Here is a 23,316-nt window from a genome sequence, read left to right as displayed (position 1 = left end):
CTCACCTTTCTCTGTCTCCTTCTCTCCTTCGCACCCACCAACAAACCTACTTTTATCTACTTTTATTATTCATTTATTTCATTTATATGTTAGATTAAAATCCAGTGCAATCACAGCTCTGCTCCAAATTGTGTCTTAATTTTAAGTGAAATCTTTCTATTATAGAGATACAGCATTTTCCTAGAACTTGAGGTTGGTTCACACACAACCTTGGCATGGAAGTTACCCACCCACAAAGAAAGCACAGGAATAAGCTTGGGCTGTGTCATTCTACCCACTATTTATATATCTGGTGTGCCCACCACATGACTGTTGGCTTCAGTATTTTGCATCTTGAAAAATACAGTTCTTCTCACACAAGCGTGTATTCATGTTCTGAGTTTTATTTGCCATGGGGAAGTGTCAGGGACTGCTATTAGAAATCTTCCATGATACAGTCAAGAATGATAGTTCTTCTGTATTTTGTTTTTGTTTAGTTCTACTATCTGCTATAGAGTTCCAGTGCTGTGCTATTACTACTACTACTCTTTAGCATTCACATGCGCCTTTTAAGTGATCAAAGGACGCCACATATATGATCTCAGCTGAGATACAGCGGTTTGTCTAATCTGTGTGGTTTGCTCAACCAGCATTATATTTTCAAACAGAAACAAGACTCTCCTACAAGTGCCTTCCCTACTAGCTTGCCATTTTTAAAAAATCTTTCATTGTATATAAAATATTTTGGAGGCTGGTTTCTTTTCTCCTCTGCTATGCTAGAATGACTGTCTTTATAAAGTGATAGGTCCAGTTCACAGCTGTTTTACCACTGCTATAATATTTGCCCATCCATTAAATGCAAGTGGACATCATGTGGAATATTAGGACTATTGTGCAATGCATAATATTTGGTTGGGCTGCACTGTCATTGCACAGAAAGGTCCATGCTGAAATTATTGATACACTAATTTTATTCCTGGTCCTCATTTTTAAGCAGAAACAGATGAATTTCAAAACAGCACTACAGTAGACCCAGTACCATTATGGACATTCATCATTCTGCAAATATATAATTATGCTAAGGATTTACAATTTTCATAGAAAACAAAATATAGGAAAGATGATTAATTCTTATAACACATCACTTTCCCTCTATATCTAATACTTTTCCATTTTGTTTAAGCTGGCAGGATTCATCTACGCCTGTTATGTTGTGAAATGCATCACCGAAGAAGAGGACAGCTGTAAGTAGTAAAGGTTTATTACATGACGGTTGAAGCCATTTCTTACATCATCCATCTCGCTCATCCATTCCACTCCGATATCATTCTGAATAATTTGTCATACTGTGAAACCAAGACTGGGGTTTTATGTCCAGCATGTTGGATCTAAACCAATCTGCAACTGCTTGAAGCAAATGGAGAGAGTGGGGAAATGCAGTGTTAGAAAACAATTACTTTTCCTGAAATAAAACACTACAAAACAACCCCTTCACCTACAAATATTTTTCACAAGTGCAGTCTGTTGTTATACCATTGGTTTACACTGGATGTTCAGCTCCTGTAAGCTGACTGTTGGCAAGAACTGGCACATCAGTTCAGTATAAGACTTCTACATCATAACACTGACGTCAGGGAGACCTTTAAGTTCGTACTGCTTCCACTATACAATTCAAAATTGCCAAGGATGGGTTTTTAATGCATTTGGGATTCTCCCAGGTAGGTTTAGGAATGCCATCTTTCAGGTGGGGCCTGGGGATCCCCTGGAATTACAACTCATCTCCAGACTACAGAGATCAGTTCCCCTGGAGAAAATGGATGCTTTAGAGGGTGGACTCTGTGGCATTGTATCCCACTGAGGTCCCTGTCCTCCCCAGGCTCCATCCCCAAATCTCCAGGAGTTTACCAACCTGGATCTGGCAACTCTGCCCCCGCATCCCCTGCTGGTGGCCAGTGGGTGACCTGCCAACCTTACCAGCAGGCGGCAGAGCAGACACAGTTCAATTACATTAATTTTGCTCTTACTGTTTGAATAGCTACTAATATTGTTCAGCTTGTCATTAATACCAGTCATGCAATCTGTATTTACATTTTTACCATTCTCCCATATTGTAAAAAGAAGACTATTAAAAGCCTATACAAGTACTGGATTAGATCCCTTTCATTAAGTGAGCAATCCTCCTCCAAAGATGATTCCTCACTTAGCAGAAGGGGACCATTGGCTCAAACCTGTTATAAATAGTAGAATATTGTAATCATCAAAAAACTTAACCACCATAAAATCAAAAACATGTTCTTCTTAATAATAAGAGCTTCTCTTCCCTAGTAGTGTGAAGGTAGGCCCCACATAAGAGTGAGCCAAGCTGGCAAAATGTGGTGTACACCTCAAAGAGAAACGTTATAGAATTATATTGGGAAATCAGTTAAGGATAGAGACCTACAAAGGGAATCGAAACACAAGTGGTATCACATCCCCTCCCTCTTTGCCTTGCTTTCTCTGGTTTTAATACCATAAAGTTGTAGTCATTCTAATGTCATTGGTATTATTAGCTGTAACAATTTAAAACCACTAAAATGTCAACACCTATTTTTTTCTCGGTGGGATATAATCTTACCCGAGGATCTTGTTTTTCAGAAATCTTATTAGAGCTACATTTTCTTAAAATTGCTCAGTAATTCTGTTACTTTGAAATATTTATTTAATCAGTTTAAACTCTTTGCAATTTGATTCCTCTCGTACAAGCTTTATGTCAGGAAAATCCAACAATTTGATAGGGAGTTTTTGGGTGGTTGGTGTTTTTTTTTTTTTTTAAACAATCATTAAATATTTAGTTGTTTAGTGAAAAGCTCTGGAGGGTCATCAATAAAACAACAGACTTGTGGGATTTGTAGGTTACATGAAATTAAAAGACAAGCCCAGCTACTTCACTGAATTGTGCCTTACCAGGCTCTTCTCTGTTCAGGGAAGCAGAGTTTGTAGGAAACTGGCATGCTCCAAAACTCACAACCATGGTTGTATAAAAAGTACAGTGCAGGGGGCCAAGGAGACTCCATATTGGTTCACACAGCCATAGTCTGTTTCAGTATCCTTGATTACATCTTCGGATGAATTTTCTCATTTCACCCAGGCAGTGTTATTCAGGTAGAAGTTTTCAAAAGCATACGGGTTTTATTGTATTTCAGTGTATTGTTATGTTTCTTAATTTTCTATCATCTACACAGAATCATAGAATTAAAAGTTTAAAGGGGCTATGCAGGATGGAAGATTCTATTTCTTCCTCCTTTTTGTCTTGCTCGAAAAAGTAGCCATTAATCAGTGTCACCATGCCAATCACGGTCTGTGCTAGGTGTAGCCCCTTGTCCCTTTCCCTAACCCAAAATCAAACTGGGAGGAATACTTCACTAATAGTGCAGTCCTATGCAAAGCTGTACCTTTCTAAGCCCATTTACTTCACTGGATTTAGAAGGGTGCTGCAAACTTTATTCTCATTTTCCTGGGAATAAATCCCATTTATTATTTCTGAGTAAAGATACAGACATTCAGGCAGAAAGCAATATAATTTTTTAAAATGCCTTAAATTGTGCAAGATTTTCTTACTTATTTCTTACTTACTGAAGATATTCTAGGGACCCAAATACGAATGCCTCAAAATAGAGATAATCACAGTTTCTTACATATTTGCTTAATTTACTTTACAGAGTTTCATTATTTTTTCTCATTCACTCTATTGCACTCACAACTAGGCTTGATTAAATAGGTTACAGGCGAGTAAGCAGATTTTAGTGCAATCTTTCATGGATCCAGCATTTCATTGACGCTGGACTCTCTGGTGTTTCGTGTGCAACTTTAGCTAGCCAGAGATTCATAACTGGTGGTGGGCCTTTTTTTGGTGTGCTAATTTGGCATGTGTAGCAGCACTGTACACATATTAGAATAGTTTAAACAAGATGCTGGGCACGTGTAAGGTCACACAGTTAAATTCTTCTTTGCCTGCTATCATCCTGTTTAAATGATGGGGCTTGATTCTGGACTTCTTCCACCTTTCAGTCCATGCTTTTGAAATATGCATTTTAATTTGCATTAGTGATTGTAACATCAGGTCCAGCCATTGCAGTTATTCCAGATTAATTGATGAACAAACAGTTGTGACTTTATGCATGAGACACAGGGTTGCCAGGTCCTGTCAGGGAAACTCCTGGAGATTTGGGGATGGAGCCAGAGGAGGACAGGGACCCCAGTGGGATACCATGCCACAGAGTCCACCCTCCAGAGCATCCACTTTCTCCAGGGGAACTGATCTCTGTAGTCTGGAGAGGAGCTGCGATTCCAGGGGATTCCCAGGTCCCACCTGAAAGCTGGCATCCTGATGAGACATCTGAATAGTTAACCAGTTTCAGATCTAGTTGGTATAGGCCTGCCGTCCTCCAGGTGGGGCCTAGAGTTCTCCTGGGTCTCTAGGCTGCATAGATCAGTCCCCCTGGAGGAAGTGGCAGCTTTGGAGGGTGGACTCTATAGCACCACATTCCCACTAGGCTCCTTCCCCTCCTCAAACTCTCAGGCACCGGCCCCAAATCTCCAGGAATTGCCCAAGCGGGAGTTGGCAGCCATGAGTTTGTGGCACTTTTGCAGTCAAAAACAATGCCAACATGTTTTCAGAGAATGAAGAAATTTCATTTCTCTAGAGTTAAATTCCAAAAAATGATCTCTGAATACCATACAGTGCTTACGTAAAAGTGTGAACATGTAGCCAGGTATTCACCAACTACTTCATACAGTATTCTCTCGGAAGCTCTGATCTATTTCCTATATAGTCTTACAGAATTTTAAACAGTTGCAATACTATGTGAAATGATTGAAAGTAAATACACGGAAACAGAACCTTTTATTTAAAAAGCTTTAAGGATACAGAAATAGAGAGCAACCATTACACTGTCAGAGAGCAGTTTGATATTTGGATCTGTGTTTCTGTTTTGTATGCAGTTTTCCCCTCAGGGATCCTTTTTATGTTGCTAGAATAATTCAAGATCATGCAAAATTTGCAGCCTAACGACTGGAATGCCATGAGATGACTATCGCTTACATTATTTTGGTCCTCTAAATGGTTCCTAGGGGCAGGAAAAAAGCATAGAAAAACCAAACATATGCATGTATTCCTTTAATACAAATACAACACCTCATATATGATAATATTTTCCCAGCAGTTCAGCAAGCCTTTGATAAGAAGCTGATGTAGGTAAACTAAGGTTAAGTGGCTGAAACAAGATTGTAATTTTGCATGCTGCCTCAGCTCAGTGACACTCCCTGTGTATATTGCTGCATGCTGGAGAGCTGGCCTCTATTATGAGGTGAAGTTCAGGTCTCAACTTTTGAATGGGAGAGGTAAAAATTTCCAGGGTCTCCCCCCCCCCCCCAGTAATCCAGATATCTTGAATTATATGCATAGAAATCTCAGCTTTCTACCTGTTGCCCATATATGACTGAGCTCAAGCCTAAGCCCTGCAACACAACTGTAGAGCAATGGCAGTATAGCCAACACTAGGGTTGACGAACAATGCCTGGAAACCAATGGGAAGGTTGCAGGGAAGGGGCATCCTGGGAGAAAAATTAAAAAGAAAAATTAAGTGCACTCTGACCATAGAGTTCCTGGCAATTCCTAGAGCTACCTGGAAGTAACTAGTCCCAGCACTTGCCAGAAACTCTATGGTAAGATTATCATAGAATTTCTGGTCATTTCTAGAGTTAACCTTGTCACTTCTTGGTAGTTCTAGGAATCATAAAGAACTCTATGGTCAGAACTTCTCATAAGTAGCCAAGGTTTAATTTTTCTTTTTAATTTTTCTCTCAGGATGCTGTCCCTGCCACAACCTTCTTATTGGTTTCCAGGCACTGTCCGGCAATGCTAGCATTGGCTATAGTGACATTGCTTAGACTTGTGTGGCTTTTTAATTCCCCCCTCAGGACAATCGCCCCCTCCTTTACCCCAGTTTCCACCCACTGATCAGCTGAGGAAGAGCTGCAATTAGCTGGAGGTCTCCCGACATAAGCAGGCAAATGGAGATCCTAGCAAATACTCCCATGTCACCTGGACATAGTAGCAGCTAATCAAGACAAGAGATGCCAGTTCATCTCCCTCAAGTAATCCCACCCCAACCTTCCCACAGAATGTAACAACGGGGTGGCGGGGTGTGTGGCACAATAATAGCAGACGCCTTTCCCAGCTCTCTGGGAAAGTGTACCACACAGCAGCGAGGGGGAGAGGTGCCGCTGGATTGGCACCCCCACGGGAGTTCGGGGAGAACTCCCAAGCCATAGGGCTTTTGAGGGTGAGCCTCTTTTCCTGCTAACTGTAGGGAGATGGAGGTTCCCCTCCGCCCTGACGGTCCCTCTCGCTGACTGCGTCCTCTTAGCGAGGCCACAAGCTGTGTCGACTTTATCAACCGCAGGAGATCTAACGGAGGAGCGATTAAGAGCGTGGTCAAGATAAAGACCAACAATGTACTGTGAGTTAAGGAGCGAACTGTGAGTGAAAATGAGCGATTTGTCTTCAGAAGAGAAAATCCCCCCCCAAAGGAAAAACTTCTTGAGCTATTGGAACGTGCTGAGAGAGGGATGCCTCTCAAGGCATTTACATAAATGAAGGGGGGAGAGAGAAAAGATTGTAAATGGATACTTGGAATGAAATCCCCCCCTGAAACCCCTTAAGCGATTAGAGGGGGGTGTCTCTCTGACGCGTTTACCTAAACGGATGAGGGGAGGGGGAGAGGGAGAGACAGCTGTAAACGGATACTTCTGAAAGACTTTATCTATAAGCGTGCAAGCCTGTTGTGGGAGATTTCCATGAGCTTTTAAACAGCGAATGCGATTTGCAGAGCCGGGAAGAAAGAGATTTTATTGGAAATAAAACGTTGAAATGGCAGGCACTCTAAAAAAAATGGTGAAAACTCCGAGAAGAAGGGAAGTTGACGTCACTGCACTATTAGCAGAAGCCATTGAGCTGATTCTGGAGCAACTTGTATTAACCAGCAGCTTGCCAAGATAAATCAACAATTTGTGTCCCGGCTGCTGCAGGAGGCGATAGTAGAAAAAAATGGAATTGAGGGCTTTCAAAGCGAATGAGATGGTCACTAAATCAAACAGCGATCTCAATGAGAAAAGAAAAAAAAGCACAAGAGAAACAGGAAAAATTTACAAGGATTTAACTCCTTCTTTGCAAATGTTTTTAGAAAGTGTCATCTTAAAGCCTGCTGAGAAAAAAGAGCTGGAGTTTCCCTTCACAATCAAGAAACCTTTGAGATTCCACTGGACCCCAAGACTAGAGTGGAAGAGGCCTAAGACTGGTGGTTTTATTCTTTTGGATGGAAGAAGATTGGGTTGCAGTGAACATCTAAGAAGCTATCAAGATTTTAAAGAGTTTTAGTATAGATGTAAAGGTGGAAGGACTTTGCAAATTGCCTTTATGAAGCGAGCCGGCGGAGATGCTTGGGAAATCTTCTCATAACAAGTAACAAACTAAAATATAAGACAGGTCCTCACAAAGTATATTGTTTATTAACAGCCTTTTTAAAATTAACAGTAGTTTAACAGGGAATGATCTCCTAACCTTGGGTTTTTGGTTTAGTGTGGGTTGCTTTTTCTTTCTCCCTAATTGTAGTCCCCCTATCCCTATTTTTTTCTTGGTAGTTTGTGTAGTATTGGGAAAAAAATTAAAAAATCCCCTCCAGGGGCTTAAAAAAAAAAAGAATGTAACAACAGAAGGAGTGACACAGCACCCACCATGGTATGAAGGACACTCATGTAACCATCCTTCCCAGCATGTCCAGGAAGCACCTGGATTCAGGTCCCTGATGGGAAGCAGTGCCTGGAGGAGCAGCTTTTTGCCAGGCAAAGGAGGCATAGATACTGGCATGAGGACAAAGAACTGCAAATGCACAGAAAATCTTCCTGTCCTCTTCTCAGTAGCAAATTGGAGGGGGGGACTCTGATGTGGGAAACAGAAGTGAAACATCCAGATCCCAGCAGAGTTGAGGGTGGGAATAAAGCAAAGCTCCTCTTTAGGCTATCAACAAACTAATCAGCAGCAAGAAGAAGCAGGACTAGAATCCACAACTCTCATATAGCAAACTATTCCTTTTAACTACACGCCCAACTGACCACAAGGGGAAAAGAAATGTCATGGAGCATTTGGAATCCTCCATTGGCCCCTGTGTCAAAACCGTCCATATGTATCAGTGCAGAAAGACCACAGAGAAAGATACAGGCTTAACATGCCTGAAGACCCCAGTACAAGACCTACATGAGGTTAAATTGCAGAAAGGTCTGGAAGAAGTCCCTGGCACAGTTGAAATTTTGCCCCATCGGACCAATCACTGGGGATGGGTTGCTCAGGTTGACTGGCTGCCCAAGATTCAAAATCATTTATCTTTGTATCTTCCCAGGTAGCCATCCCACTGCTAGAATCACCAGTGGTCCCGACAGCTATTCATCCCAGAAACCATTTCCCCTCCTGTTAGGGTTGCCGACCTCCAGGTGGGGGCTGATGATCTCCTGGAATTACAAGTGCTCTCCAGAAAACAGAGATCAATTCCCCTGAAGAACATGCATGCTTTGGAGGATAGAGCCTATGGCATTATGCCCTGCTGAGGTCCTTCTTCTTCCTAAACCCCGCCTCCAAATCTCCATGTATTTCCCAGGCAGGTGTTGTCACTAGAGATGTGAAGGCCTGGAAAAAAACCAGAAAAATTCGGGGGGAAACCGTTTTCCCCCCGTTTTTTTCCTGAAGCCTTTTTTGGGTTTTTCCGAAAAATTGGAAAAATTGAAAAAAGAAAAGAAAAAAAATTGATTATGGAACGTTTTATTTTAACATGGTGAAAAAAAATATTTTAAGACAAGGTGTTCAAATATTTTCCAAATCATTTCTAATATAGGTTTAGGATTGTATGAATTGGAACATGTAAGCCGCTCAGAGCCCTTCGGGGGTGAGCGGGATACAAATTGAAATATATATATGGTATCAGATTGATCTAATTTCTGTGCACTGAGGACAAGCAAGTCCTTGGTTACAAACTGAACTCTCCAATGCAAGAACAAGATGCATTTCTTCCTTTAGGAGATGCTATTGTCACGAGAAAAGAAAAAGGTTTCAGTTTTGTTTTTGCATGTGGGCGGGTATTCTGTTTGTAATAACTGTTTGGATACACTATATTTTTAATATGCTAGTTGTGATAATTTCATGCCAAGTAAAAATGTCCATAGTCATATTTTATGTTCCTAAAGTAACAGAATGACTTTCAATCTAGAAAAGACAAAAGAAGTGCTAATGTAGCATTTTTTCAATTTTTCCAAAAAATTCCGTTTTTCCCCGAAAAAAACTGGGGAAAAACTGGGGTTTTTTCCAAGCTTCAAAATTTCCAGAAATTTTACATCTCTAGTTGTCACCCTACCTCCTGTCATGCTACCTGTGGAGGCTTATCTACCAAACGCCATTAAAACAGAGACAGCTGTGAAACAATCCACACATTAATTGAACAGTATCAGGACAGAATTCAGAAATAGATAAGTGGGGCGCCATCTCTTTTGGTGTAGCAGGGCTCCTGTGTCTTTGCAAGAATCACAGATAGAACTTTCCCTGCCACTATTTGCCAATAATAGATGTAACTATGCTGGTCAAACAACTATCTGTTAATTAGACTTGCCAGGCAACCTCCCATCCCTGGCAGCTCTGTATTGTGCATACTTATCCCACACTCCCTGTATGGGAGACATTGGGTGTGGTCAGATGGGCAGGTTGCCGTGGCAGTATCTCAGCTTTAAATAAGCCGCTTGAGTTTGGGGTGATTTCTGTCGATCAGACAGCGCGGCCAAAGCCAGCATCATAGTGCTGCAGGTCTGCGGTTGGTTGTTCACATCGCTAACGAGCAGCAGCCATGAACCTGTGGCTTGGTTGGGGGTTTTTCCCCTAAATCCCGCTGTGTGTGCACAGAAGCAGACTAGCATTCTGTGGGGGCATTGAAACATGTTGGAGTGGGGTTGGGAGGGGAAGGATGTGGCGGAAATGGCGTGGAATGATCATACCACTCATGCATTTCCATGGCATGCCCGGGCGATCAGACGCCCGGAAACCTGCCATGGAAGTGCTTTGCCAAGGAAGCCACCGGAATTTGCCAGTGGCTATTGAATCCATGTGGGAGTTGTTTTAGTGTGCAGTAGGGCTGAGTGGGGCAGAGGGGCCAGATGTGCACATTTGATCACGCCCGTTTGGTCCGGAGGGGAGGGGTGGCTATGTCGGGCCAAACAGCTTGTATGATCACACCCATTGTTAATAACTGTTGAGAGAGGAAAGGTTGGTAAACCAACCAATATATAGTAACTGCAATTTGCAGGGGCAAGAGGAAATAACATTTGTAGCAGTTCAACAGTGCAACATGGAATCTCACTCCCTTTCTTGCCTCTGTGCAGTGCATTTGTTACCCAAATGGCCTACTTGGGTATATACGCCAACTACAGGAGTATTCCCCTTAATATGGCAGCAGCCCATACATACATGTGCTCAGGGTAAATATTATGGGACTGGTCTGCCCAGTGTATACCAAGGTCCAAAATTTGATCTGATGTTTCCTAAAGGTGTACAGATTCTTAGAATTAAACAGGTATCCTCTTAGTGTTTATGCAGTGCTGAAATCAATTAACCAAGACACTATTATTATCTTTTGAATGAGGGAGGGGGTGAATGAGCCAGCTTGCGTTTGCCCATTCCCAAGCATGCTGGTCATTACTTTACATCCTTTCTTTGAAGTGGAGGACGTGCTTAACTGCATGGGGTTCCCTTCTGCCCCCTGTCTGGAGAAATAAATTCCCATCTACTATTCCAAGTTTTGGTAGAGGCCAAATTTAGAAATAAAACAAAACAAAAAGGCAGCATAGCCCTTCTGAAGGATTGGTGAACGTATCCATGTTATATACACAAGCGCTGATCCAAGGGCCTACTCACATTGTTCTTGCGTCCCTGATATGAGAAGTGGAGTTGAGAAACCAGTTTGTTGTTTGCATCCTGAAGTGGAGTACTTGCAAGGGTTCTGAATTGATGGTGTGCTTTAACAAAGTTTAAAGTTTATTTTAATCTTTGGGTGTTCATACGAAGTCCTCTTTTTTTTGTACAAAGTGCTGTTTATTTACAGTTCTCATCATGACAGTAATTTCCACACACTTTATCTGACCCAGTTTCAGTTCTGTAGGGAAGCAGATTTTTTCCTGCTTCCCCACAGCATCATGGTGCATTCATGTCCCGCCTGGAGTTTCCCTGGCTTTTCTCTGATCTTTCTAAAACCTGCTTTACTTTACCATTTTGGGAAAGATAACAGGAATTTTAGGAATGCCTGGATGGCTACTGTGTGGGTAAGAACATTAGGATTTTCCTGCCCACGTGGCAGCCATTTCCTCCCCCTGCCACCAGGATTTTGATTTTTTTTTAAAATGGCTCTAGAATATAATAATATTGATATACCAATGTAACAGTATATGTAGTATATTCTCTGAATTCCCACCTTTAATTTTTTTTTTAAGTAAGTCTTCACCCTTTTTCCTTGCGGAGCTATAAGGGGGAACTCATATTTCCACAATGGGGGAAGCTACAGACTTCTGTTTTTACAAATCAAAGCTGGGAACTCAGAGAACCTCTTACACCTATTGTTATAACATACCAATGTAATTATATTCCAGTGCCATTTTTAAAAAAATCCAAAAAGCCCAGTGATCCAGGGGAGCGGTGGCCACTGCCTGTGTTCTAAGTGTGGACAACATCAGGCCAGAGAGGTGTAACCCCATTCTACACACACTGTTCTCTGAGATGTGGGTGTCCTGGGCTGATGATTAGGAGAGCTGTTGTTGCCTGCAAAAATCAAAGAGGGTGTTCAGAGTGTTTATATTTTGCCACCTCTTTCAGCAGTGAAATGTTATGATGGGGCTGGGGCAGGACCTGAGATGAAAGAGCTTAAGAAGAAGAATCCAGCTCTACACTAGATACACCTTAGTGTTGCCAGGGCCGGCTCTACACTAGGCCAACCTCTGCGGCTGCTTAGGGGTGCAGACATCAGGGGGTGCAGAGAAGCTCCTTCAGAAAAGGTGCCCCTTCCGGTGGCGAAGGGAAAGGCAGTGCAGGGGGGGAGGGCAAGGGATGGAGGGGGGAGGGCAAGGCAGCGAAGTTACGCAGTGATGTGGGAGCCCCAGAACTCTGGAGCCGCTGGTCGCCTCACTGCCCTCCAGTCACCCAGTCCCAGGTCGGCCGTTCAACGAAGCAGCCCCAACACGGCACTCCCGGGCACCCCCTGCCACTGCGCACCGGCGTCTGGTGCGGGTTCACCCTGGGCTTCTCCCCCCAGAGGGCACCTTGCTGGCCTGCTGGCTTTCCCCTCCCTCTGCCCCAGCTGCCCACTCGACTCCCCGAGGCCCGGTGGGAACAGACGCTTCCCCCAGCCCGCCAGACCGGCATTGCGCAACCCAAAGGCAAACCCCGGGCTGCCATAGAGAGAGGGTGCTGCCAGAGTCAAGCCACTTGCTGGAAGAAAAATCCGCTGTCCCCGTTGCGCGCCATGCCCGGCCATGGGGGATTGCCCAGCGCACACCTGGTTGCCCGTCTGCCTGAAGTTGTAGCATTATAGCCCATTGAAGTCCTTTCCCTCCTCAGGCATTGCACAAATCTCCAGGTATGTCCCAACCTGGAGTTGGCAGCCCTAGTGAATGCTCCCCTAGGGATACAGCCCATTCTACTCCCTCACAGTTCTACCAGGTCATTCAGATTTTGTGTTTTTCATTCTTCCTAAAATGCGTTTTATCCTCGCCTAGTGTGCAAAAAAAAACCCCCTGGGGCAGGCCCTGAGTGTTTCCCATTCTTGCCTCTATGTCAGCGCAGCTGCACCCACACCATGTTTACACTGGCTTGCCATTGGTGTGGCATAACACTCACGTCTCCAATTATGCTGTGTAGGGGCTTCATTGCCATCCTAAGCAGCTTCCAGAGTGGCCTTAGAACACCAACTTAGTATGTGGGATGTTCCTTATTTTGAGTGAGAGGCAATACATTTCAAGACTTTCCCAATTCTTGGGCAATGTTCAACAGCACTTGTATTTGTCTACTAATCTATACCTTTTAATCTTCTTATTTTATAAGGTTAGAAAATAGTTCTATCTATTGTATATCCCTGATATATAATGAAAAGCAACCATTTATATGTAGGCTATGATTCAAAGAACAACAAATCTAGTTATATTTACCCACAGGGGCTTTGAACTACTGTTTCTCAAAACAAAAGCTCAGCATTATCTTATAACAACATTCTAAGAAGTATGGTGGGTGGGGGAGTACTCCAATTTAAAAAACAGAGAAATTCCTACTGGGCATAACCAAGTTTTGAGGTGTATCAAACTAGTTTTCTAGCCCCTACTCATTATATGAACAAAGGGATTGGGCCCAAGTTTTTCCACTAAGTGAGGAATTAGAGGAGTATTTCCTTCTTTCCTGTGAATATTTCACACTTAGCAGCAAGACCACTGAGAGCTGGGCCATAGCCAGTGGGGGGGAGCAGCAATTGCAGCAGGGGGACCCCCTATTGAAACGCCCCCACCAGGGCTCCATTAATTAAATTAGCATTCTTCCACTTGGCGCCACTCCCTGAAAAAATTCCTAGCTACAGTCCTGACTGAGAGAAATCACAGGTTCCCACACTGAGATTTTCTCTGTGCCCTTATCTAGACCCAGCTCAAACATCATTTCAAAGCAAATCACATTATTTACTCCTGGCTTCATGGGCTTCCAGTGTAACCAGATGATTTTATATCCCTAGATCTCCCCACCACCACAGCTCTACTTAGCAAAAAGGACCGGTGGATCCATTCCTTACTGCTTATTTAGAAAACTTTTTCTGCCTTGTCTTTTACAGCTGTATAATTTGAGCCAAACTGAACATTATGCAGTAGACATGATATTAGGGTTGACAACTCCTTCCTCATCACCAGCGGGGGACTTTGGGGGTGTTCCTGGAGGAGGTGGGGACATCCTCAATGCGATGGCATCACACAGAACAGAAGTGATGTCATCACATGGGAACCGGTGCCGGACACGCCTGAACTCCAAGTGGCAAATTCACCACTTGGAGTTCAGGCATGCAGTGTGTGGCTGCCACTCTCCCCCCCCCCCCCCCCCCCGCAAGATCAGCTGGAGGGCCCTTTAAATCTCACAGGAGGGGAGGGAGAGGTGGTCGCTTTTGGGGACAGGGCTTCCCCCCCAGCCAGGAGCCCACAAAATCAGGGGATCCCCTTCCCCCCACCTGGGGAATGGCATCGCTACATGGTATAACAATCCTTAATGGTATTTTTAAATGAAAAACTGTTATGTAAGGCTGTCAGTATGAGTGAAAGAATGGTAGAGGGATGAGATGCTTAACTCCCTTCTCTTTGGACCTTTTTCTGCTCAAAATCAGCTACTTCACAAGACGTTCTTCTGCATGTGTAAGGAAGGGAAGGGAAAGGCAGTGCAGGGGGGGAGGGCAAGGGATGATATGGGAATGATGTAACACACCAGAATGGTTCAGTTGTACATTAGTCTTCTCAGAGAGAGGTCTGTGCTTGTGAATTATGATGCACAGCTAAGCGAGTTGTTGAAAATATAATAATAAAAAATAATACGTTGCAGTCTGCAACAGTGATTCAGAAACTGTGTTGCAAATCTGTATGTCTGCATCTACGAAGCATCTCAAACATGTCGTGAGAAAGCAGACATATCTGTGGGAACAGGCAGGTTTCCCATAACCCTAATCCCAAATTTGCTGGGCATGTACATTTCTCAATATTGTCCTGACCTTAACAGCACCTCTAACAGACCACCTTGCACACAGACAGAAACAGACACCTTGATCAATTGGTACCATGTAACTGAGAAACCTCAACTTAAAGCTCAGCTGAGGAACAGCTGCTTTAAATAATAGCAAGCAATTAGGCTGAAGACAAAATCAGCAGTAGCATTTTATAATTACAATTAATTTAAAGGTTAATTTCCTTTGGTGCTAAAATCTTATTTAAAACATTTACCAGGAAAGGAAATTAGGATGTTACTATCAAGATGCATGAAGTGCTTCTGGGAATCCATGCCTATTATCAGTAGAAAATTAGGTTAGGCTCAAAGTGGGAATTTCAATTCATTTTAGTGTATAATAGATGGTGAACAGAGCCCTGAGTTGGAGGATTTTGGTTAGGAGAGACTGTAAGATTTGCATTTCCTTTTGTTTGAGGGATTAATTGCAAATGTTTTTAACAAAAGGGCCAGGTTTCTATGCGAACAAGTGCAACATGAAAAGAAAATTGGTTATGGATTGCTGCCTTCCTCACTAATGAAGTTGATGTTAAGGAACTCCCTAAGAGACACAGTTGTGCTATGAAAAATATTAATACATAGACTCATACACTGAAAATGATGCTGTCACTAGTGTCCTATATGTCAATTTACCGTCTCCCACTCTACCTGGCCCCTTTGTCCCCCAAACATCCATCACTATCTCCTTAGGGAACTGTCAAGCTCGAGTTTCCAATACATCTAAATAATAGTGGTGTTGTGATGGAAGTAATGTTGCCATTTGAGTGGCTTGTCGTCATGATGGCATACAATTTAATAAAACTGGTGATTCATCTTAGTAAATTAAGGGGATAGTTCCCACAAAGAATGTTGTTCTTTTATTTGTTTTTTCTTTTTTATCATACTACATCAACATGTTTTTAGAATGAGGATTTGTTTTAAAGCACGCGGCTTATTATAGTAGGAGAACCGGCAGTAGAAATAAACTGGTTCATTAAAAAGCTGCAGGTCTCACAGAAGGCTATAATTCTCCTTTAAGAACAAAATTAATTCCACATCCAAACTCTGGGTTTTTTTCCACTCACTCAAATACTGGTATTACAAAAGTGATTAGCTTTATTTATCAAGCAGATTGGTCTCATTTGTTTCCGATATTTTTGTTGTTGGGGGAGGAGTTGGATAAGCAGTTAACACAACCCAGAGTTATCCATGGTTTAATCAGGGCTATTTTTGGGCAGGAACGGAGTTCCGGCTGGCTCCCAAGTTGGCCACACCCAGCAGGAACTCATTAGCATAATAGGCCACACCCAACCGCAGGAACTCATTAGAATTGGCTACATTACGGGGTGTGTGGCCTAACATGCAAAGGAGTTCCTGCAACAAAAAAAGGCCCTGGGTTTTGACAACAAACAGGGTAAACAGAATAAGAAGCAAAAGGTGGGTGTGGCTGGATGACCACACTTCTGGCAACATGGGGGTGCAGCCTAATATGCTAATGAATGGTGCAGTCAGGGTGTGGCCTAATATGCGAATGAGTTTCTGCTGTTGGGTGTGGCCTATTATGCTAATGAGTTCCTGCTGGACTTTTTCTACAAAAAAAGCCCTGGGTTTAATGATATAGAGTTGTGATTTCTGAACTGGGATTTAAGCACCCCCTTAGCAAATGTTGGATGGACTGGGGGTTGAGAGAGGAAGGGAGAATTTGTGTACAAGAGGGGAGAAGAGTAAAAAGAACATATAGTCTATGACCCACTCGGTGATACATCTGCACCAGGCCTAAGTGGCATAACAAGAATCCAAGTCCAGTGTGGGACATAAGCCCACATCCCATTGGCCACTGTTATGCATCTTCCCACTGCATGCTGCCTTATTTCACATTCTCTTCATCCACCCCACCCACCCCCCAAAAATAGCTTTTACAGCTTAGCAGGATGATACTGTTTTGTAATAGTTAAAGCAGCAGCCCTTTGTCTATTAATTATTTCTTTAAAAAGCACTACCTAGCACAGAAAAATCACATCTATATTTTCTCAAACTCTTATCTGAGTTTTGGCCTGCTAAAATTTACAGCTGAATACCCGATGATGGGAGGAAGATTGGTCTACTGGCTCCCTGGAGCAAACCAAAGTATGTATTTCTTTAAAAATTTGAATGTCTTGCCTAGAGTCCCCTTTGTTAAGAAGGTTAGGATGACAGGAATCCCTTGCTGGGCCTTTTCCATAATGACCTACAGCAGGGGTCCCCAACCTCTTCGATCCTGTATGCATGTTTGGAATTCTGACACAGGGCGATGGGCACAACCACAAAATGGTTACTGCAGAACAAGAAGAAAGGCACAACATGGCGGCCATGGGATGCAGAGACAAACACAAAACGACTGCCACAGGAGGTGGAGCTAAGCACAAAATGTCAGGAAGTGAGTTTATGCATAACCCTAATAGTAACACTTCAGCACATCAGGCAGAAACTTGGCTTAACGGTATGCCTTTTAAAATGAACACATTGTTGAAAAATATTTTCTTAGATACACACAGCTTATCTTTTAGCCACATAGTGAGGACCTTTTGCTGTGGTGAGAATTGCTGCCAAAAGCAATTTTTTAGAAAATCTGTTCAGCCAATCAGATTTCCTGTGGCCAATCAGAAGCCCTGCTGAGCAAAAGCCCCACTGAGCTCTGCCCACTTTCTGAAAACACTTGGTGGGCAAATGGAAAGGTGTCGACAGGTGCTGTGGCTCCCACGGGCACCACTCTTGGGGACCCCTGCCATAGGCTGCGATCACACACACTGAACAATCCACTTTCAATCCACTTTCAGTGCACTTCCCAACTGGATTTCACTGTGTGAACGGTCAAAATCCAGCTGTAAAGTGCATTTAAGGTAGATTGAAAGTGGATTATTTAGTGTGTGTGACTGCAGCCGTAGAGAATCTTTGAGATTCACTTTTAGAGTCCGGCTAATAAATTAGAAGAACCGTATGACTTTCTCACCCAGTTTGAAATTATTTGATGTTTGTGTTTTAGATGATTTTTTGATTCTTAATGTTTGGTTTGTGGTTATATTCTAAATTGTGTTATGAAGATGCTGAGAACCTTGGTAGATAGAATAAAAATTGTACATAAATAAAAGCAATTATCTCTCTATCTTCTATATGTTACTTTAAAGGTATTTTTACACAGAAGTATTGGGAACTAACCTACCCCAACCTGAAACCTTTCATTCCATACTATGTAATAAAACAGTTTTACCCACAAATACCTATATTATTAGAGAATACATTGCCTAAAGCTCAATTCATAGCCTATTGTATAGGTTTGGGAGGTGCTTCTACAGGGCTGTGTGATCAGGAATCAGACTAATAACATGGTTCTTCTGTACAAATATTACCAGAGCTGTATAGACTCAGCCATGAGCGGGTTTGTTAAGCCAGCCAGTAACCAGTGGGAAATCAGAGGGAGGCCTTGTTCCCTCACAGCTGATTTATTGTGAGCTAGCTCACAGTTTTTTAGCCTCCGGCTCACACATTTTTCGTCTTAGCTCAGGAAGGATGGCTCCAGAGCAGACTAATTTATGCAGCAGCCCAGTCGCTCACTCACAACTTTAATGCCAGCAGCTCACAAAGTAGGATTTTTCCTCATGAGACTCCACAGTTTAGAGGGAGCATTGGAGGGAGGGTGGGTTCATGGGGGGGCTGTCAGTGATGGCATGATGTCACTTCCAGGAAAAAACCCAGAAGATAAAAGCCACAGAGTTTTCAACAATTTCTAAAGCGGACTGATGTCACTTCTCTGTTTTTCCAGAAATGACATCAGTCCTCTTGAAAAATTGTCAAAACCTTTGTGGTTTTTTAATAGTGCTTCCAGCAGTTCCTAGAGGTGTGATGTCACTTTTAGGTTTCCCCCAGAAGTGATGTCACACACCGTCATCCTGACAGCCATTTTTTTATTTTTTCCCCCACTGCTGCTCTAAGCATGGTGGGTTTTTTACCATGTTCAGTAACCATGTTTTTTACCATGTTCATTTACACTAACAATAGCAAATATTTTAAGCACATAATGAGGTCAATCTCATGTTCCAGCCCTATCACCACAATACACAATACTGACAGAAGCTGCGATCACACACACTAAATAATCCACTTTCAATGTATTTTCGAACTGGATTTTGCCAGTTCACAAAATCCAGTTGGAAAGTGCATTGAAAGTTAATTGAAGGTGGATTATTTAGTGTGTGTGACCACAGCCAGAATCTAGATGTACACCATCTAGGGCTGCAATCACACACACTAAATAATCCACCTTCAATTAACTTTCAATGCACTTTCCAACTGGATCAAAAGTGCATCGAAAGTGGATTGAAAGTGGATTATTTAATGTGTGTGATCTCAGCCTACCTCCATGGAAAGTAACTATGTAAAAGTCTTTTGGTTTCCATTTTCCCCAAATGAACCACTCATTAGTCAATTTTCCCCATAAAGAATAATTACCAAATGTTGGCTAACCCTTGGTTTCTGTCAATGGCTTCTCAGAATGAACGAATTCAGTCTTTATCACATTTTATCCCACACTTCATCTAAGAAGCTCAGTGCAGCACATAGCCTCCCCTCCCTGTTTTATTGTTTCATTAACCCAATGAGACAGATTTAGGCTAAGTGTGAATAGCCTAGGATCACCCATTGAACTTTTTGTCTGCCTGGGGATTTAAACTGGGAACTTCCAAATTCTCAACTCAGCAAAAAAAGTCAAGGGATCCTCAGTTGTATGTGGTTGACTGCTTAATTTTCACAGGCCCACCAAATATTTATGGGAGGGGGGCATTTTTTTTAGCATTTTTACCCCGCCCTCCCTTTTTTGACTACCACCCTTCCAATCAATGTTTGCCATTTGATTTACTTGATGAATAGAAGCCTCATGTTCTAAATGCCCATGCTCTGTAATTCCTTGGAAGTTTAATCAGGATGGCGAACTTGCCGGCGGGGTCTACGGCACAACAATGGCGGACACCTTTTCCGTTGCTCCGGGAAGGCGCATCGCACAGCTGCGGAGGGGAGGGGTGCCGCTGGATCAGCACCTTCATGGGGGGGTCAGGGAGACCCCCCCAGGCCATAGGGCTTTTGAGGGTGAGCCTCTTTTTCGCTATCCGCCCCCCCCCCTGACGGTCCCCCCCCCCCCGCTGTCTGCATCCTCTTAGTGAGGCACAAGCTGTGCCAACCCAGTCAAGCGCAGGAGATCTGGCGAAGGAGCGATTATGAGTGTGGTCAGGATAAAGACCAACAATGAACTGTGAGTTAAAATGAGTGAACTGTAAATAGAAGTGTAAATCCCCCCCTCCAAAACCTTTTGAGCGATTGGAACCGTGCTGAGAGAGGGACGCCTCTCTGACGTATTTACATAAGCGAAGGTGGGAGGGAGAGAGCGAGAGAGAGAAAGAGACAATTGTAAATGGATACTTTGAAGCGAGAATCCCCCCCCCCCGAAACCTCTTGAGCGATCGGAATCATGCTGAGAGAGGGATGCCTGTCTGATGCATTTATATAAGCAGAAGGGGGGGAGAGGCAATTGCAAACAGATACTTTGGAAGGACTTTATAAGTATATAAGCCTGTTGTGGGAGACATCCATGAGCATCTAAGCGATTAAACAGCGTAGAAGCAATTTTCAGAGCTGGGGAGAAAATGATTTTATATTGAAAATTAAGTGTTAAAATGGCGGACATACTTAAAAAGTCAGCAAGAACAACTCCAAGAAGAAGGGAAGTGAACGTCATAGAACTCATAGCGGAAGCCACCAAGCTGATTCTGGAGCAACTTGTTGGTATTAACCACCAGCTTGCCAAGATAAATCAACAACTCAGTCCCGGTAGCTGCAGTCGGCAACAACAGCAGAAAAAATGGAACAGATGGCTGTCAAAGTAAAAGAGATGGATACTAAAACTAACAGCGATCTCAAAGAGACAAGGAGGAAAAGCATGAGAGAAACAGAAAATTACAAGGACTTAATTACTTCCTTGCAGGTGTCTTCAGAAAGCGTCATCTTAAACCCAGATGATAGAAAAGAGTTTGAAACGGCCCCCAAGATCAATTTATTTTATTTATTTATTTTTCGTATTTATACCCCGCCCTCCCCAGTGGGCTCAGATCAAGAAGCCTTTGAGATGCCACTGGGCCCCGAGGATGAAACCAAAGAGGAAGAGGCTGAAGATCAGCGGTTTTATCCCTTTGGAGACGGAGGAAGACTGGGCTGCAGAATTTCGAGTGAACGTCTAAGAAGTCATCAAGATTTTATTTTATTTATTTTTATTTTATTTAACATTCAGCTTGATACCCCGCTCGAACCCCGTGGCTAGGGGTCTCTGAGCGGCTTACAATTTCTTGGTGCTAATCACCCATTTATCCTAACTAGGGCCACAGTGAGTGTATAGGGATGGGACAGCCTACCGGCACCCCCCTGTGGTGGTTGTCGCTGTTGTTTCGTCGGGTCGGCTCGGCTTGGTCGGGTCTCGGACTCGGCGAGGGGTTATTTCTCCGGCATTCGCATAGATGTAAAGGCAGAAGGACTCTGAAAATTGCCTCTTATGAAGCGAGCTGGAGGAGATGCTCTGGGGATCTTCTCATAACAAGTAATAAAGTAACATATAAGCTTAGAAAGACAGGATCTCACAAAGTATATTGTTTACTAACAGGTTTTTTATTACTAACTGTAGTTTAACAGGGTAATGATCTCCTACTCTTGGGTTTTTAGTATAGTGTGGGTTACTTTCCTTTCTCCCTAGTGTAGTTACCCCCCTTCTTTTCTTTGTAGTTTGTATAGTATTATAAAAAAATAAAAAATCCCCTCCAGGGGCTTAAAAAAAAAAAAAGGATGGAGAATTTGCCCAGTCATCTCTGTGGCAATGGAAATGTCCAGCAAAGTTCTGCACAATGGTGGATTTCCATGCTGTATGCCCAGGATCTTCTTAACAGCCAGTAATAGGGAAAGGGTTCCTGAAATGCTGCAGGTGTGAAGACCATTGCTGTAGACCTTTATTCATTCTTTAGGTCTTCAGAATTCTCTTTGTAGTGGTGGAATTTTCCTTCTTTTGTACCACGTTTTCTCTTTTTATTTCTTCTTTGCCTTATCCCCACACTGCCCCGGGAATAAACTGCCTACAGCAAACTCTTGCTAACAACTTATTTCATTAGAGACACAATGATCCTACCTAACATGCATATTCTCTAGATGGTGATGACTGGGTACAGCTTGCAGAATTTTTCCAGTCTATTTGAATCATTTTGTCAATTTTAAAATGCTTTAGGGACCCACATGAAAAATGGCACATTATGATGGAAATGATCCTAGAAATATTCTGACCCAACTGAAATATAATTTAGAAAGTGAGAAGGAATTATATTTTTAAGCATTTCTCATGACCTCTCTAAGGTATTTATATATCTATTATAAACTATCAGTAGTACTTTGTGGCTGTGGTGGCTCAGTGGTTAAGATGCTGAACTGCTGACCAGAAGGTCAGTAGTTCGACAGTTCGAGACCTGAGTGCCACATGACAAAGTGAGCTCCCGTCTCTGGTCCCTGCTCCTGTCAACCTAGCAATTCAAAAGCAAGAAATTGCAAGTAGATAAATAGGTACCGCTTCGGTGGGAAGGTAACAGCATTCCATGCACCTTGGCATCTAGTTATGCCAGCCACATGACCATGGAAATGTCTTCAGACAGCGCTGGATCTTCGGCTTGGAAATGGAGATGAGCACTGTGCCCTAGAGTTGGGTTTGACTGGCTTACCTTTAGTACTTTGTACTTCCAGAATGTTATATACAAGTGGAGACACGCAAGAAACTTGCGGGATGGTTATCCTATTCCTCATGCCTTTGCTTCCTCCTGTCTCCCCCTACCTCTCTCATACTCTTTCTCCCTTCTGCCCCCCCTTTCTTTCTCTCTCTCCTCCATGTATGGTTTGGAGGTTGGAGTATATGGCATTATACTGGTCTGTAGTTTCTCCCCTCCTCAAATCCCACCCTCCCCAGGCTCCACCCCTCAAAATTTCCAGGAATTTGCCAACCTGGAGTTGGCAACACAATTTCCTTCCCACCCAACAGCCAACCTACCTTTATCTGCCTCTCTGTCTTCAACTTCCCATCTCCACACCCCTCCCCCACAGCCTCTACCTAGGAAGATTACAGTCTTTCTCCACAGTGGGGACCAAAGCAGCTTACATTATTCTCTCCTCCTTTTTATCTGCACAACAACCCTGTGAGGTTGGCTAGGCTGAAAGTATGTGACTGGTCCAAAATCACACAGTCAGCTTCCACCGCAAGAACCTGTGTCTCGCAGACCCTAATCTGAAGCTTTAACTGTTACATCACACTGGCTTTCATAGTGTGGCTGCTGATGAACAGTAGCAAGCAGCTGGGCCTACTTGAGTCATGGAAATCAGGTGGTATCAAGCCACCCAGAGGGTGCTGCCTAGGGATGCCAGCCTCCAGGTGGGACCTGGGGATGCCTGGA

At 43.1% G+C, this 23,316-nt stretch overlaps 1 protein-coding gene across 1 annotated transcript in view; it reads left to right on the top strand.

The window, feature by feature from the left end:
* The window catches only part of NKAIN2 (Na+/K+ transporting ATPase interacting 2), a gene marked incomplete at its 5' end in the record, with an annotated part of 470,357 nt that overhangs the window by 430,486 nt on the left and 16,555 nt on the right, over positions 1–23,316 (top strand). The window contains one exon of the mRNA XM_015423828.1: positions 1,163–1,223. Within this exon, the coding sequence (XP_015279314.1) occupies positions 1,163–1,223 (61 nt within the window). The remainder of the gene's footprint in view (positions 1–1,162; positions 1,224–23,316) is intronic.

The sequence above is a fragment of the Gekko japonicus genome, unplaced genomic scaffold (genome assembly GCF_001447785.1).
Source record: "Gekko japonicus isolate JY-2015 unplaced genomic scaffold, Gekko_japonicus_V1.1 scaffold186, whole genome shotgun sequence".
NCBI lineage: Eukaryota > Metazoa > Chordata > Lepidosauria > Squamata > Gekkonidae > Gekko > Gekko japonicus.
Note: the sequence above shows the minus strand (reverse complement) of the source record. Positions and strands in the feature narration are given on the sequence as shown.